An 18,173-nucleotide genomic window follows, 5' to 3' on the forward strand; every position below is an offset into this window, starting at 1 on the left:
AGAGAGAGAGAGAGAGAGAAAGATAGAGAGGAGAGTAGAGAAATGGAGAAAGAAAGAGGGAGAGAGAGAAAGAGTGTGAGAATTCTTCACTGTGAGAAATATACAACTATACATAACTCATACTTTGACAGGCTTACAAGCCTAATCCCAGGGTTCCGAAATCTAGAAGAACAAGACATAATGGCAGTCTTACTTGGACAGTAGGGACAGACAGCAGATCTTGCTGCCAAATACATCACTGAATGCCATAAGGCAAGGACAGTGGTTAAATAATTATTACTTTTATACGGCACCTATCCATATAAGTACACAGACAAACACCATACATGCACGCAAAGACACACATACACCAGTTTGTTTGTTAATCTTGGATGCTTATCTATTTGCCATGTACTGTATTCCAAGCATTCTCTATGTAAATGTATGTCTAAATGTTCTGCTTTGGCAATGCAAAAATATGTCATGCTAACAAAGCTCACTTGAATTGAATTGAATTGAGAGAAAGAGAAAGAGAGAAGGAAAGAGAGAGAGAGTGTGTGTGGCTGGGTGAGAGAGAAGAGCAACCCAGGATGGGGAGATGGTAAAACAAGGCATCAGAGCATTAAAAAACAGACTGAGTGAGATCAGAGAGATCAAAGACAAAAACAGAGTGAGAAAGTGTGTGTGTGTGAGTGAGAGAGAGAGAGAGAGAGAGACCCCCTTGTTCCAGAAAACTCTCCCGGCATGCCAAATTTCTTTCTTTTCGGTCCGTACGAGACCCTTCTTCTCTCGGCCATTCTGTTACGCATGGGGCACTTTCAGCTGAGTCAGAGCCTATTCACCACTCCAGCCTGTGACGTCCCCTGACAGCTAAAGAGCCTGTGGATCAGAGCCTCAGCCCCAGTCCCCCTCCCATTCATCATTCAGCACATTCAACCAGCCTCCCGTCACACTGGGGCCTATGGCAATGCCAAGCACAATCTAACCCAACAGAGTGAGCCCTCCCCTTCATTAAGCAGAGCTGAGCCTTTGTAAACATGGCCTATGTGTGATTTTACACGCACCACAACCCTGTGACTTTAGGTACCATAAAGCAGCGAGACCGGCGTCTCTCTCCCAGTCCCTAAACGCTTGGACGTTTGTCACTTGTCATTGCTGCGTCCATTTCTCCACCCCAGAATATTGACGGAGTGCGCCAACAATGGCTGCTTTCAATTGGCAAGGCAAGAATAATCAAACACAGAGTGGCACTTTTATGGCCGGGGGAGGAGCTTGTGCGGTAAAACTCACTGAGTCCCCGTTTGAGTTCAGTGCAAGCCTCTTTGGCTCTTGGCCCGTGTCCAGTTTGGCACCCTTAAAATCCACAAGCACAGCCCTCCTTTCTATATACTAGCTGGTCAGCCCTTTCAGTCCACTGTGGTTTAAATGCATGCTAGCGCTCACTGCATGGACACAATGGGACTCAGCAGTCCTTAGTGTCACATACTCTATGCTGGAGCTACTGCTCTGCTAAATCCACTAGCTTATAAATATCTCTACTGCCCTGCACTGAAAAGCTTAAGCTCAAGTGGCAGGTTTTTGAGGGAAGAATTTGGATGGTTTATCACCCTCTTAGGACTACAACCAATGTCTGTCATCACATTTAATGAAGCAGAACTCTCAAAAGGGAAAAAATGAATAACTTGCACCGTGTTGGATTCTAGTGCTGAAATGAATTCATATTGAAATATGACTAACATTGGGATAAAAGACTAAGCAGGTGGTGGAGGTGGTAGTGGAGATCCAGGAGCAATTGTTCACTGAGCATGCTCCTGAGTCCTGAGTTCAACTCTGCAAAACTCTTATTCTGGTCTTACACATACAAACATACAGAGTTTACAGGAGCTTGACGTACTCAACAAATTGCAAAGCTTCAGCCCAAAACGAGAACGTCCTCATTCCTCAACTCTCCTTATCTGAACACTCCCTCTAGCCTTTTCATTAGGGCTCACAAACAGGGCCCCAAGACGCTAACAGACCTAGAGGACTAACACAACACTCTCACAGGGAGGTTTGTGTGGCAAAGAAAAGACAGGGCCACAGACATGCAGAGTAGCAAACTCTTGGTCATTATGAGGTAAACATCTAACAAAACATTAGGATACATAATAAACATAATGAATTATTGATTTAAAAAGGCCCCGAAATCTTTACATTTACATTCATTCATTTGGCAGATTTGTTCATCCAAAACGACTTACAAAAATGAGCAATAACATTCAAGCTACAATGCAGTCTCCTGCATTAGTATGTGTTAACTCACAGAATGTGTAATTGCTGTTTGGTTGCCCAACAACATCAATGAGGCCAAGGTACAACCAAAGCAGTGGCATTCTCTACCCAACAAATGAACACAATTTAACAGAGAGAGGGACAAACGACAGAAATGCCAGCTCTGTGCACAGGCTGCCAGGCTAAAGGTACTGCTGGTGCATCTGCCTGTGACACAGGTGGGGCCCAGGGTGTCCTCCAGCTTCTCAGTGGCCTCCCACACACCCTGGCAGCACTACACAGTGGCCCTGCACTGGGAGTCTCCTTGACAGAAGCCCCCCTCTCAGTGATCAATGAGCCCTGTTGTTCTGACCTCCCCTCCCATCTGTAACACCCACCCACCCCACACCGCCCCACCCCACCCCACCACCACCCCCAACCTCCACCATCTCCTGTGACTGCATACCAGCACACAGAGGCCAGAGAGACGAGGGTCGGATGGGCGAGGGTTGGAGGTGGGGGTGGCTGGCTGGGGCAGTGTGGGAGAGCACAGTCCTATCTCTGTCCACCTCTCTCTGTCTGCCTCCTTCGACAACTCTCGCAGTCGTTCACCCACCCTACCTCTCATTCTCTCGTTTTTCTCTCTCTCTCTGTCCCTCGCTTTGATAGAGGAGCTTTGCCGCTCTGCAGGCCTGCTGCAGAGCAAGCTGCGTGTTGCCACGGTGAATCAGTGCCTCTGCCGGCGCTCTGTTTGCCTACTTACCCTTGCACGTCCAGACGGGTGGTGGGGGAGCTTCATTTACCAGAGCAGGGAGGGGGGCCGGCAACTCTCACTGATTTCCATTCCAAAGCCACTATCGGAGGGAGTGGGTAGTGAACAAATTGTGAAACCACTGGGCAATTTAATACGACTTTGAGGAGTGAGAAAAACATGTTTTTTAGAGACGCTACACGTCTGTGTTCTCTCGTGATTTCTCTGCAGATTGAAATGTAATCCGGTCCCAGGTATTTACATACAGCAAAACACAAACATAAATAAGTATATAAACACAAACATAAATAGGCTCACATTTAAAACGTCGCTCTGAAGAGACACTGACCTAAGCCCCCAATCTCCTGGTAAGCAAAGCAAGAAAAAAACAGGCCACTGACAAGTTGTGATGCATGCAAAACATACCATCACACAATCCTGATTAAATTCTGACCTTTGTGTGTACAGCATTATATTATTGCTGTGCTTTTATTGTTGTTTCATTTTGTTTTCATGTTAATATTGTTTGACAGGCAGACAATGATGGAGAGAGAGGGAGAGAGAGAGAGAGAGAGAGAGAGAGAGAGAGAGAAAGAGCATTTCTGCCTGATGGTGTGTGAGGTTCTTGCTTATCTGGCGTGATGCATTCTCACACAATGCTCCTGTGATGATGTTTCTATCTGAGACATGAAATCAGAGCAGTGGCCCTGTGGGGGAACACATGCCTGTGTGACAGTGACTGAGATCTGGAGGTCATGTCAACATGTCACTCGCTTTAGTCACGCTGTTTCACTCAGTTTAATTCTGTCACTTAGCTCACTCATCCATTTCCCTTCTCACTATTTACATATGCCTCACACTTTCATCCAGTTCTTGCAGCATGTTTATTTATAGTACACACAATCTACACATTGTTATTAGAGTGTATGCTATCTGGGAATCAAGCATATGTTAGCACCGACCTTACTATCAGTTGAGGTACAGGAGCAAGATAATCAGTGATGAGTTTGTCATGAAGGCAAGGAGCCTTCCATTAAGCCAGTAGATCAATAGCAGTAGTTTGGAGAAGGTTAAGCCTCAGGGAGCAGTGGTCTTTCAACGCATCTGGTGCATTACCTGATTGATTGTACAAAAGTCTCCCTAAGTTGTTCACAAGAGCTTCTTGCATCCCTATACTGACTTGGAATTGTGTTAAAGTGGAATGTCGTATTCTAAAAACTGATTGATATATGATGATCATCATCATGGTTCCAGCCATAAACGAATACTAAGTGTGAAGTCTGACTAATCACCCATTCATTCTGCTGAAACAAATGTTTATCTTCGTCAGAGTCTATTCGGCTCCATAATTCACGACAATAAGCAGACTGTTGCTTAAGGTGGCTATAGCCTGTGTGCAAGTGGAGGTGGGAGTAAGTGAACTTTGCCGTGATCATTGTAGTGATGTAATGCAAGTCGCACGCCAGACGTATTGTTTAGACTAGACTGCGTATCAGTGATAAATAAACCATATCAAGTTGCGATAATTACCTCCTTTGTGCAAAAATGATATGTCTAGCGCCAGGCTTCCTGCTCTTCCGATAGGGTTGACCCAAGCACTTCCTACGGGGTAGCTTGGGTCCCCTGGATAAACTCATGACAACAATTTCCCAGAGACCTTCTCTTTTTTAGAGACGCATTGTTTTGGTTCCCCCCCCCCCAACATATTTTAGCATCATAAATTCCACTTAACAATATTTTGCAGCTCGATAGGTGCCAATTAACCTACTACATCGGCTACTCCAGAGGGATGCTTTGTTTTGATTTATTTTATGATTTTCTCATGCGCATATTTTATGTCAGGCCAACAGTTGCTTTCGCGATGCTGATTAAAGCGCTGGAATCTGGATAAGCTCAGCACTGTTACAGATAAAGGCTTGCAATTGAAGTCGGTGTTCTTTAATTATTGTGAAATTAACATAATATTATCATTTCCCATTTTCAACACTTAGCTCTCCAATGGGGGAAATAAACCAATAACATTGAAACAAAGACGTGTTAATCGGAATCAACTGGATCTGATGATAATTGATTGGTTTCGGTGAGGCAAACCTGTGCAAATCCACTAATGTCCGAGGGTAGGATTCGATTAAAATCTAATCCTACCCTGTATGCATTTTAAGGAAGAACATTGAAAGTTTGCTTTCCGTGTCACTATAAACATGGACTAGGTTTAGCATGGTGCAAACAGAGTGAAGATAATGACTGTTGCTAGTCAATCTTACTTGCTCATATGCATTTGATGATGTGTGTTGCTTGCTGATCCTAGGCTTCTATTTGGCTGTAATGCTACTGGTTGCATTTTAAGACATCTCAAAATGATCAAGATGTGAACAGTTGGTTGTCTACCACAGCATTTCACTATCTCGACAAGAGCTGTCCACAGTGCTGAAGAACACACATCATATACAAACAGAAAACCCATCTATTCGAACTGACACAATCAAATACAAATAATTCAGTGTTATTGTCCATGTTTTGATACCACGTTTTATCCCAGTCTTAAGGGGAGAATGCAACAGGTTGCATTAGCCTACAATAGAAGACATTTATTGTTCATGATTGATTGGCAAGCCGACTTGGAAGTCCTGTCTCCTGTTCACTGCAACAGACATCAACCATAGGCTACTGCTTTGCGACCTGTGATGAGGACGTAGATAGTCTGGTATAAAAAACTTGATCAATAGCCTGAGAGTCTAGGCTCAACCTGTGCGCAACGATGATTACTATGAGTGCGAACATTTCAGTCGATTGTGACAAGGGAAAATTCTACTTCAGATACAGACATACTAATCAGTTAGTATTAATATAGAAATAGGCTACTAATTAATAAAAATGTTGATTCGAAATAAAACCCGTACAATTTATTCGCATAACTGGTTTCATGGACAATTGGCATCTTTGTGTTAAAAGTTCTGCACGGTCTTTCATTTTTAACGATTTACAATAAATATTTCTGAGCTGTCGTGGGTCTGCCTAGCGTCACAACCAGTTCAGTCTGCAAAAATTACACAACCTATAGACAATGGTCCAGCAGCAAAGACGACGAGGGACGGGTGTCACCGCCAACATTTTTTGACATGCACTCAGCTCGCTCCAAGACCCAGGTTGCAATTCCCCGCATTCCCTTGTCCGCACATCAGGTGCCACCTTCTTCATTCGCTCTGGGGCATAGGAGAGAGGCGGAGTGTCTACTGGCGGCCACACCTCCTACTCTCCACAGCGCAGTCAGTCAGGGAAAAACGCCTTGAGGAGCTGCTGAGTCCGTCACTATATTGCTGGTAAAATATGAGCCAGGACAGGAGATTCACTCACCAACAATTAAGAAATCAGAATAGCGATTAGCATTTGACTGCAACTGTTCTGCTACTGGGATTTCCCTGCCACTGCCATCTGTTCACTTGTTTTTATTGGTAGTGTGGACATTTCTCGTTTGCGCTGGATCTCTCGTGTCAGAAGATGTGTGTGGAGAGCGATGGATGCGAGATAGAGGGCTGCGGCAGTTCGGATGAGGTGCACACACTCTCTGGTAGTATGAGCCCGGCTCTGAAGACGAACCCGGACCTTCATCCGTGCAAGCCTGGGCAGAAATTCAGAGCGGCGTTGCTCAAATGCCGCTCACCAACTGCTGCCGCTGGGATACTCAGTTTTGGAAACGTGCTCAACTACATGGACAGATACACAGTTCAAGGTAAGTCCCTCTTTGTGTTAAACGACACCTGACATAAATGCTTTATCAAAGCACATTGGTGAGCACCAGCCTATATCGTAGTTTAATACAAGAGATGTTTGTGTTTCACCATTAAAAATCATCAGCGATATTGTAAACGACCGTGAAATGACAATGATGTGGTCCCTCTCATCATGTTCGTGTTCAGTTGATGCCAACAAAGCCACTCTTTGTCAAGCCTCTGTTAAAATGTCACTGCCTCCTTGGCCACTACATTCCCCTGATCTAAAGAAGTAACCTCGTTGACATTTCCAAAAATGTATGTTACCACAAAGGTTACTGAATGTATCTGTGCGTAATTGTGGATCAATAAATTGACCGAATTGTTCTTTGAGCCAACTCCTTGGTGTCGGTCACACACACGTTTTTGACACAACAATGATTCGAACAGAAACAAAATTCCAAAGAAAACTTTACATTTTACACATAATTAATTAACTCCACAGTCTCAAGGATAAAATGATAAGCCCAAGGCGTTGACAGCGACCATGAAAGACAAAGGGACATGTGTTACTTATTTAAATTTGCTGTTGAACAGCTTATGTGTCTCATACTTTTCTCATTATTTGGCATATGCTTCGTGTGGCGTACTGTAGCTGTTTAATAGACCAGATATGCATAGCCTTTGTCATGTGTGTGTCCACAGCATGCAGTAGCTTTAAAAAAAAAGTCAGTTAATTATTATATTTTAATGTCAGAAGAGGAATGGCGCGAGACAAAGAATTTACTGGAGCAGTAGCATTCTCAGCACACTCGTTAGGATATTGCACCTGCAAATAATATAATGCAGGGAATCAGAGAAGCTTTCCGTGTAGGGCCCCTCGAAAGGCCTGCCTCCGTAGGCTACTTCGATGGGTGCCCACGTTTCCATAGAAACTAGACCATGGTTAACCAATTAGTTTTCATCCTATGTCTAAAAACTTTTCTTCAACGAAATCCTGGAGTGTTAGAATTAGGCATCGTAGACTCCTTGCCTCGGAATCCTATTTAAATGCCAGTGCCAATATTTAAATATATGCCAAGCGAAAACCGAAGCGTCTTTCACCATTCGGGAGCTGCTGGAGGCTAACTGACATCACGTCATAGACACGGTAGCATGTGGACATGGCTTAAAGTCTTTTACAATTTTTTTTGTAAAAAGTCTGGTGCATTCGTCTTTTGAGCCACTGTGACCTATTTGGAAATTTTAATTCCAAACATGCATTTGGTGGCATTCTTGGAGACACCTAAATTATACCTAAACTATCCATTAACTACGACGAGAAACATTTGCTTTTATTCTTAAATCCTCGATCATTATAAAAACACTATTTATAGGCCTAGCTATTATATTCCCGTAGCTCTTAACAGGAGCTTCACATGGCATTGCACGCTGGCTTGACAACTATCGTAGTTTAAAGTGGTTGCGCGTTGTGCTACCGAATCAAGTAGCCTACAATATGTAAACATAGCTTTACACAAGTACCACACACAGGCTACTAATAGTTCGCCTATCACCGATAAACATAATTTATACCTTTGGTCTTTGAATAAGGCGTTCTTCCTTCATGCACCAGGATAGAAACTTGCGCGCAGGGCATTGCCTGGTAGACAGCAGCGAAAGAGTTAAATGTTGTGCCGCAGCAGCACGCTGTGTGTGTAGGCTACTGTATAGTAGTAGCTGCAAGACAGATTTTCTAAATGCTATAGGGGCTGCCGTCGCAATAGTTGCAATCATGTTGGCCAAGCAAAACCTCTGTCACCCTCAGTGTTCACCGAAGATACTTGCGTTTTTACTTTACTTTACTGATTATTTCAGAATGAACTAAACGCGTAAATTGATGCAGATTGTAATTAAACAATTCAGTGCTCCCACGGAGCGCGATTGTGTTATAGTTTACTAGAACCAACCTACTCCACTTAGCCTGTAGTGTGAACAGCGATGTGAGCATAGTCGGAACAACCTCATTATTAGAAACGAGCAATAACGGGTGTCTAATATCACTTTTCCAACTAGAACATGTCTTGAAATGACTTAAGGAACTCACTCATAAGCAAGGCTCAGGGTTCAGTTCAACATTACATAACCGATGAGCTTGTCAGCCTTTGTGTTCCGAGACCGTGGCGAGATTGCGCTGAAATACCTTATCTGCTGTCATAGCATCTAGTATCTCAAAACACAATCAAGTTACAGTGCAGCCTGTGCAGGCTGTTGACAAAACATTGATCACTGGGCGTAATGGGATGATTAAATGATGTAAGATGTGCTGATGACACCTCTGTTATCACCTACTGTGTTGCATGTTGACTGTTTTCTGGTAGCTTTGTCTGCTCTCACACACTCGCTGTAATGTCAGATTTCTAATGTGCATCCTAATCCTTACTTCTAAGCACACGGCGTAGATGGAGGGAGAGGGAGAGTGGGAAGGAGTTAGACTGGGTGGGAGAGATTGCCGCAGCAGCGGCTGTAGTAGTAGTAGCAGCAAGCAGCGGCAGCGGTAGTGGTGTCTGCTGTGTGTAGTCTCTGTACAGTAGCCGTTCTCCCACGGGGGCGAACTACTGCTGCAGTAACGTTAGCGTTGAGAGGCAGAAGAGAGGTGCGCAGTGGGACAGGGACCCTCTCCAGTTCCTCCGAGTGGGGATGCTGATGTATTATGCATGGTCTTTCTGTGTGCGGCAGCAGCCCCCCAGTGGAGCAGAGGGGCTACAGGGTGAGAGAGAGAGAGAGAGGGCTGACGTAGTGTACCCTGCAGAGCCCTGTACAGCCACTAAAGATATGTATTGGGTCTGGGAGAGGGAGAGAGAGAGAGAGAGAAGGGGTGGATGAAAGAAGGTGGGAATGAAAAGGAGTGCAAAGGAGTGCAGAGAGAGGTTGAGTGAAGGGAGGGGGTAGATTATGGAATAAGAAGAGGCGATGATACAAGGCACCAGAACTCCCCATCACATGCCACTTGAGGTCCAAACTGGCTGTCACTGGCCGCGGGGTAATTAGGCCCAAGCGGTCACCTCTTCTGAGCATGCAGGAGGACAGGGTCATGGGGGGAGGAGGCGATTATAAACCCAGGGGTCACTCCTAGATGCTTTGCCCTATGATGAGCTCAGTAGTGGCCTTTGTTGACAAGAGCACAATGGGAAGATTACTCCTGGAGGTCTCCAGCCTCTCCTTATCACATGGGTGTGCACTGTCCACACAAGCTCACACACACTTGTAGTGCACAGACAGTATACATTGTTTGTGATTTCTATGCAGACACACACTGAGAGCTTTATGAGGCTTTGATCTTTCAATGAGTTTGTTATTGAATTAAGGTGACTTGTTGCCAAAAAAAGAAATTGTTGCTGGCAAGTGCCAGATGTTGCAGTGAGGGGGGACAGGATTTGATTTTGGCTGTTGAACCGAGTCATGTCATTTATGGGGCAACACAGTGCTTTTTATTTGCCGTTTCCCTTAGAATGTGGTCACATTAACAAGCTGCAACCGCTCTGGAAAAAATATATTAAAATGTGTCACACTGTAGCATGTTCTTTCATTTACTTATTTATTTATTTATTTATTATTTATTTGAGCGAGATCTCGACAAATCCAATGAACTGCTTCAAAAATGTCCTGTCTTTAAAGCACAGGCTCGCAAACGGGTCTCACAGAGCCAAGCCTGAATGAAAAGTAAATGTGGTGCAAAATGCCTGTATACGTCTTCCATGTCTATTTCCCTTGAGCCAGATCCCCTGTAATTTGGGTTGGTGTTTAATTGATATCCATATTGGGGAGAGAGTGCAGTAAGGTTCTAATTTGGCCTCTGTCCTCCTCAGCAAACAGCCACGGAGGGGAAAGCTGTTTTTAGGCAGACAGCGGAGGTAGCCAAGAGTGTAGACACTCAGAGTGTGTGTGCGTGTGCATGTGTGTGTGTGTGTGTGTTGGTATGTCAGTCTGTCTCTGTCTTTGTGTCTGTATGTGAGTATGAGTGTGTCTGTGTGTGCTCTTGTGTGGGCGTGTGTATGAGAGAGAGGGAGTTTGTTGGTTTTATGCCTCTGAATGTGGTGTGTGTGTGTGGATGTGTGTGTGTGTGTGCTTGCCTGTATGTGAGTATTTGTGTGTGTGTGTGTATGCATGTGTGTCTTTGTTTGTGTGTGTGTGCATTTGTTTTTTTGTGTGTGTGTGAGTGAGTGACTCAGTCTGTGTGTCTGTGTGTGTTTGTGTGTGTGTGTGTGTGTATGTGTATGTATGTGTGTGTGTGTGTGTGTGTGTGTGTGTGTGTGTGTGAGTGAGTGAGTGAGTGAGTGACTCGGTCTGTGTGTGTGTGTGTGTGTGTGTGTGTGTGTGTGTGTGTGTGTGTGTGTGTGTGTGTGTGTATGTGTGTGTGTGTGTGTGTGTGTGTGTGTGTGTGTGTGAGTGTGTGTGTGTGTGTGTGTGTGTGTGTGTGTGTGTGAGTGTGTGAGTGTGTGTGTGTGTGTGTGTGTGTGTGTGTGTGTGGTAGCAGAGCGAGGGGGAGAATGCCAGACTGAGACCCCGCGGTGCTGGGAGCCGGGCGGCTGGGGAGACGGGCTCAGCTGTTCCGCTGCGCTCCCTGCTCTAAGGTCGTCTGGGCCCTTGCAGCCGTAACTCACTCAGCCAACACACACACACACACACACACACACACACACACACACACACACACACACACACACACACACACACACACACACACACACACACACACACACACACACACACAAGGGCATGCTTTCCAGGGCTTCAGGCCAGCATGCATAGTTGACAAAGAATTCCAGAAAAATGTAGAAAAAAATAACATTGATATGTATGAAATACTGTGTGTGTGTGTGTGTGTGTGTGTGTGTGTGTGTGTGTGTGTGTGTGTGTGTGTGTGTGTGTGTGTGTGTTTGTCTGTGTGTGTGTGTGTGTGTGTGTGTGTGTGTGTGTGTGCGCATACACCTTTTTTTCTTTCTCTCTCTCTCTCTCCCTCTTTTCTTCACCTCTTTAAGAGGGTGAGCTGCGATGGTTTGGTGAAGAGGCTGAACAGGTGTGTGGGGTTTGATTGACAGGACTGACCTGCCCCCTGCTTGACACTGCCCAGCTGATTGCTTTTAGCAGCCCTGTCAGGAGTCAGTGCTCTGGGGACCTTGGGCTACGACGAGGGGGCCTGCGGACCCGTATACGTGTCGATACGGCCGAGGGGGTCGCAGACCTTTGCGATTGATTAAATTGGCGGACAATTTAATGCCGGGCTGAGCTATGGCGCTTGTCGCTGTCTGCCCTCCCCTTACGCAGACAGGCCGGAGGAGGAAACAGCTTATCATAAAGACTGGATTATGTGTTTTAGGAGAGTTCCAGAGGGAGGTGCAGACGAGAGGCACTTAGACTTATTTGATGTTTGTCGCCCCGCCCCACGTTAGCCACTCACTCCTCCCCCCCTCTCCTCACCTCTCCTCCCCACCCAACCACCCAGGCCCTTCCCCAAAGGAGAGGGACCAGTTCTGCGGATCCCTAATATCTCCTAATCTGGATTAGAAACAAGTGTGAGAGAGCAATAGATTAGTGCCTCTCCTCGGGGCATCTGTGGCTTTGGGGCTATTTGTCCTAGTCAAGCACTTAATTAGGCAGGGAATAATGGAGAAATAATCCAACAGCCCCAAGGAGCCCAGGAGAGAGAGAGAGAGAGAGAGAGAGAGAGAGAGAGAGAGAGAGAGAGAGCGTGCAACATGGCCTTTGGGCTAAATGTGTGTTCTAGTTTGCCAGCAGGTGTGCCGAGCTGTGCCGACCGGCTCGTCTCGCCCAGGCTACGGTGGCCCCAGTGGAGTGAGCACCTATTTTCTCCTTTACAAAGAGGATTCTCTGGAAGTGTGAGGAGGGTTTTTCTGTGTGGGTGTTTAAGAGAGAATAGGAGGCGCTGGTGTAAAATAGCACAGGTTATCATGCGTCAGAGCTGCAAAATGTTAATAGGATGTAGGCTAACATTTAAAAAGATGAGCCTTTCTGTGTGGGTGTGTTCATATGTGTGTTTGTGTGTGTGTGTGTGTGTGTGTGTGTGTGTGTGTGTGTGTGTTCACACACACACTCTGACACCTTTCTTTGCTTTTAACACATTTCTTTGGCTGACAACACTTTTGTCAGTGTAGAAACACATACCGAAGGGATCGGCCACCCGTAATAAGCTCGCTACAAATTGGCAGCCTGTTAGCCAATTAAACTTTGAGGTTTGCCTCAGTCACTTCAGGGGTTGGCTGCCATGACACCCCCCCCCCCCCCCCAGCCTTTCTCTCCCCTCTCTTTATTACATTCATATGAAAGGCCTCCCCCCAAACAACAACGAAAAAGCCAGTTTAAGGGATGGAAAGATCTCCAATAATTGAGTTTATGGGCTCCTCTCCTCCCTCCCCCCAGTGCTGGTCTCAGCGAGGCCTAAATCATCTCCATTTGCCAGAGAGCAGTTCTCAGGGCCCGGTTCCTCCATTGTGTTGATTTCAAAAGCAGCCCTTCATACTACATTTGGTTTAGTCCTGACAGGGTGCACTTGTGTGATATACTGCATAAAGTTTAAATTTAAATGCTGTTGTTGTAAGTGCGCTTTTCATGGTCAAAGGGGTATTTGCTAATGGCTTTAAAATGTACGTCCACCATATATACTGCTTCCTACATGCTGTTCTTATCAAATGTATAAATTTATGCCATGTCTAAAAGAAAAGTGCAAGAGAGTGGAAAAAAAGTTCTCAATGACAGTTAAAGTTTATATTCCTCATAACAATACTTTATGCTGTGCATTAAATTTTGATACATGCCTAGTATCTGGGAAGCCCACGCCCCTAAAGCACTTCTGTTTGACTTCTCCCAGACGACGGTTGCCTCAAAACAGATTTCCCCTCCAGAGCGCTTCCCATCTCGTGCGTGTTTGCTTTGGAGAAGCGGGCCTTGTGTGTGTTTTCACTGGGTCAGGTTTAGCGGACGCTAGCGCTCTCAGTAACCGGAGCGCCCTGGAATTAGACGGAGCCTCTTCCCCTTGTGACGCTGCCCCCCTTTCATGTGGCCACGGTGGGCATTACCCCAAAGAGCTGTGCCATTTCCCTGACAACCGACCACCACTAACCCCCGAGGACGAGCTCCGCACTACTCACGTCAGCTGCATGCTTTAGGCGCGGTTAGGGAATGAAAGTGACGGCCAGTCAACCCACGGGGCTACTTGTGCCATGACCCCTCTGCATAAAAACTGCATTCAGATCCTTGACCTTGGAAAGACCTTGAATGTAAAGCAGGCCTGGAGTGCGCGTTTGATGGTCAGCCACAGTTATTTTTTCCCTCGTTGTCAACTTGGTGTCTCTGGTCGGGTCCCAGCACGCTGACTTCTAACATGGTCCCATGAGGAGATGGGTGTTGTCGGGTGGGGCACCATGAGCAGCCATCTCAAAATAAACGCGGGCCTGAAGTGGGAGGCTAATGGGGTAGGACGCGCTTATTTTCTCAGGCTCATCTTTCCCCCCAGTGGTAGCCGCTCCGATATGAATCGCGCACGAGATATCCAGCCTAAACAAGCATCCATGTTTGTTTTTCAAGTGAAGAGGGGGAATGGGGGGGGGGTTTGTATGGAAGGCTTTCATGTTTGTTTGATTTGCAGTGACCCTCTCCGTGTAATTGGTGTGCTGTCTGGCCGGTCCTGGCACGTTCAAAAAGACATTTGGAGAGGAAGTGTGATAATGACTCGACTCGGGGGGTGGGGTTGCGGGGCAGCGGCTGTCTTTCATGGTGTCAGCTCCTTATCGTCCGAGTGCTGTTTGTTTTTGGGATTAAAGGCCCGCTAGTGGATGGGCTTGAAGAGCCGCAGGGTGAAGGACCGGGTGCGTTCACAACACCACACCTGTGTTTTTCCCCCTCATCTCTCAGGTATGTGAGAATCGGGGTTGGGTGTCCGTCACTCACGATCCCAAAAGTCTGTCCTCGGGCATCAGCTCTTGGCTCTCGCTGAGGATCCCACAGCCCACAAATGGGCCGCGTCCACTGCGGGGCCACACGAGACGTCGCGTGTGTGTTAGCCATTATGCCATCAAAATATGTAAGGATGGGGTCATTATCTGCTCGTTAGCTTGAGTAACATGACATGGGTTAGTAAGAGGGCTCAACAAAAACCACGAGAGAGATTTTGAAAAGGCCTCTGAATGGTTATGTGATGATATTATGGTGTTTGTGAGAGAGGAGAAAAGGAAGGCTCGGATTTACTGCTGAACTCTGCTGGCATCTCTGCAAACTCAGCCCCTTTTTTCTCTGTCCTCTCTACCCTTGCTTCTCTTTCTCTCACAAACACGCACACACACACACACAGACACACACACAAACACGCACACACACACACACACACACACACACACACACACACACACACACACACACAGACACACACACACATGGTAAAAATGATATTCTAACCTTGAGGAATACCATCTATCAGGATGTCTGTAAATGCCCCATTAAGTGGAGTCTCCCCTACGGGTCTGAGTGACATGATTTTCTGACGTGTGCGTCACAGTGCATCACTGCCCTTACGTCACCCGCCGGACACACGCACACGCATAGGGTGGCACTCAGCGTCACCACGGGAAGAGAAAACGGAACTCGGCCTATTTTCAATAGATTGTCTAGGCCCCCAGCCTCAGAGGAGAGCGCCAAGAGACTGGGAGACTGCAGTCTGGACAGCCAGTGGACGCGCGTCTATGTGGTGGTCTTGGGCTGACCAGCAGGACAGTAAGTCCCTCAGTTCGTCCACCACTGGTGACCTTAATCTGTTCCATAGAGTCACTGGACTTGGTTTTTTATTCCAGTCTCATGTTGGTGCATGAATTATTCAGAGGGGATTTATGATGAGGTCTATTTTCTTTCTAGATAATGAGTGGCATTATATAGAAGCTCCACTCATACTGGACAAAGTAAATATTATATGGGCTGTTTCTGGACTGGCGGTCCAGTTGAAAGCAGATATTTAAAGATATTTGAGGTCAGCATAGCTTAGCTTAGTTTAGCTTTTTTCCCCCTAAAGGAGAAGCAGGAAACAGGCCAGTTTGGCCCAAATGATATTTAGACTAGCTCCTGCTGCACGGCTGCAGGGGGAGTGAGCTTAAGATTTTAGACAATCATGTCATATCTTCCGCCCATTCACAAGTTGATTGAGTAAATAATCAACAGTGTGGATTACGTAATGTGCTTATCCCTCAGCAGTGATGCCTTACTCTCTCTCTCTCTCTCTCTCTCTCTCTCTCTCTCTCTCCCTCTCTCCCTCTCTCTCGCTCTGTCTTTCTCTCTTGTGTGTATTAGTTCATGGATATGTGTTGTGTACGTGTGTGGGCGCATGTGTGTGTGTGTGCGCAAGCTTTCCCGTGGCTAAATCTCAGGTTTATGTCTGATTTGATCCACTCATCTGTGACTGTGGTGTGCCACGGCTGCAAACTGAGCCTGTGAGAGCCGTCACCCCTCGGAGGACCGTGTCTAAATCAGAGTGCTGACCTCTCCCTGACACGGCCATGTCTCTGTTAATGAGCGGGTCAAAGGGCAAGCCCCCAACAAACAGCTTAGATGAGACAACAGTCCGCTTCACAAGATTCTGTTTGTGAGTTGGAGTGTGTGTGTGTGTGTGTGCGTGTGTGTGTGTGTGTGTGTGTGTGTGTGCTTGTAGTGTAAGAGATGTGAGGATTTCTTTCAGAGATAGAGCCATATCATTTCTAGCTTTGCTGCAATTGTCCAGTAGGCCATGCACCTGTAAGGTTTGTATTGAGTATTGTACGGCACTGTATTGAGTATTATGTTTGTTCACCTAACGCACCGGTAGTTAGAGAGGTTTACTCTAGATACCAGCAGATTTGTCATGCGCTTATCAATACGCCTGAGCCAATGCTGTGAATATGCAAACATTTACTTTTGCATTTTACTTCCACCTACAAAAGGAAGGAGCCTATCACACACACACACACACACACACACACACACGCGCGCACACACACACACACACACACACACACACGCACACACACACACACACACAGACATGTACACACACATGCATGTACACAGACACACCGAAATGCACCTATACATACACACACACATACACATGCATGTGCACAATACAGAAATGCACCTATACACACAATCTTACTCATACACACTTGATATTCTCAACAACGGCTGGAGCACCATTCCTTGAGGCGCTGTCTTGAGCCCACTTTGATCTATGTTGCATGATCTTTCTGTCTGCTGGAAAAAAAGTTTATCAATAAAGGATCAGAAGCAACCGAGCACTACGGCTCACTGGAAAACAAGTCACACACTATTTTATTGCTACTGCCATTAAGCCCATTTATTGAGCCGTATGGCTGCGAATGAGATATTATTTCACACAATTATTTCCATAACCGCCAAAACAATAAATGTGCACATCACTGTCTCAGAGCTGCGAAGGATCTCTGGTGAGAAAAAGGCGGGGAATTTGTTATTCATGAGGACAAATTGTGATAAATTGGAGCGATCCTACAAGGGAGCTGAAACAAAGTGTTTGCGATAGTGGCGAAAACAACACACCAATGAGTCCTTGATCACACAGAGTAGCTCAGCCAGAAAGCACTGGTGAGGAGGGGTGAGTCATATGGGCAGATTTAAAGGCCATTTATCGTTATTATAGCGAACACACAGGACAGGCCTGATCAGCCTAGTGTGTTTATTACACACCACCACACTCACTAACCTGAGGCCTGCAGTCAGCAGGGAATAATGACCATGGCTACCTACACTATTCTGCCCAGAGCCTCTGCAGATCTCTCTCTCTCTCTCTCTCTCTCTCTCTCTCTCTCTCTGTGTGTGTGTGTGTGTGTATGTTTGTGTGTGTGAAAGAGAGAGAGGGAAAGAGAGAGAGAGGCCGTGGTGGAAATGGACTGTGGTAACATTGAGACGTCCTTCACCGGGGTCCCTCCCTCTCCATGGGGGTTTTGGAAACTGGGTTAAGAGTGGGCGATGTGCATGCACACACACACACACAAACACACACACACACACACACACACACACACACATACTCACACACACATACACACACACACACACACACACACACACACACACACACACATACACACACACACACATACTCACACACACATACTCACACACACACACACACACACACACACACACACACACATACTCACACACACAAACACTCACACACACCCCCAGCAACACACAGGTCTCATTTCAAATGCCAGCTGATGGAGGCAATCTATGCCAAGCGCTGTGGGATCTGTAACAAATCTGTGACTTGTTCAGAAATAAAACGATGAAAGAGAGAGAATACCGATGTACGTGCGAGGCGCGCATATGTTCCCATTGCGTGCATTTCACGTGCCATAGGTGTGGTAACATATGGCGTCTGAGAGCTGGGTGTAGTGTGGGGAACAGTGACAGATCTCTGCAGC

General features: G+C 46.2%; 1 protein-coding gene across 4 annotated transcripts in view; it reads left to right on the forward strand.

The window, feature by feature from the left end:
- The first annotated feature begins 6,198 nt into the window (after nt 1-6,198).
- The window catches only part of spns2 (SPNS lysolipid transporter 2, sphingosine-1-phosphate), a 75,025-nt gene continuing 63,050 nt past the window's right edge, over nt 6,199-18,173 (forward strand). For all 4 annotated transcript variants that reach the window (XM_076275214.1, XM_076275216.1, XM_076275215.1 and 1 more), the window contains exon 1: nt 6,199-6,710. In XM_076275214.1, the coding sequence (XP_076131329.1) occupies nt 6,479-6,710 (232 nt within the window). In that variant the 5' untranslated portion in view covers nt 6,199-6,478. The remainder of the gene's footprint in view (nt 6,711-18,173) is intronic.

The sequence above is a fragment of the Alosa pseudoharengus genome, unplaced genomic scaffold (genome assembly GCF_046254945.1).
Source record: "Alosa pseudoharengus isolate Yale_2024_CS ecotype anadromous, Long Island Sound unplaced genomic scaffold, YU_APseudo_1.1 YU_APseudo_1.1_scf_8, whole genome shotgun sequence".
Taxonomy (NCBI): domain Eukaryota; kingdom Metazoa; phylum Chordata; class Actinopteri; order Clupeiformes; family Clupeidae; genus Alosa; species Alosa pseudoharengus.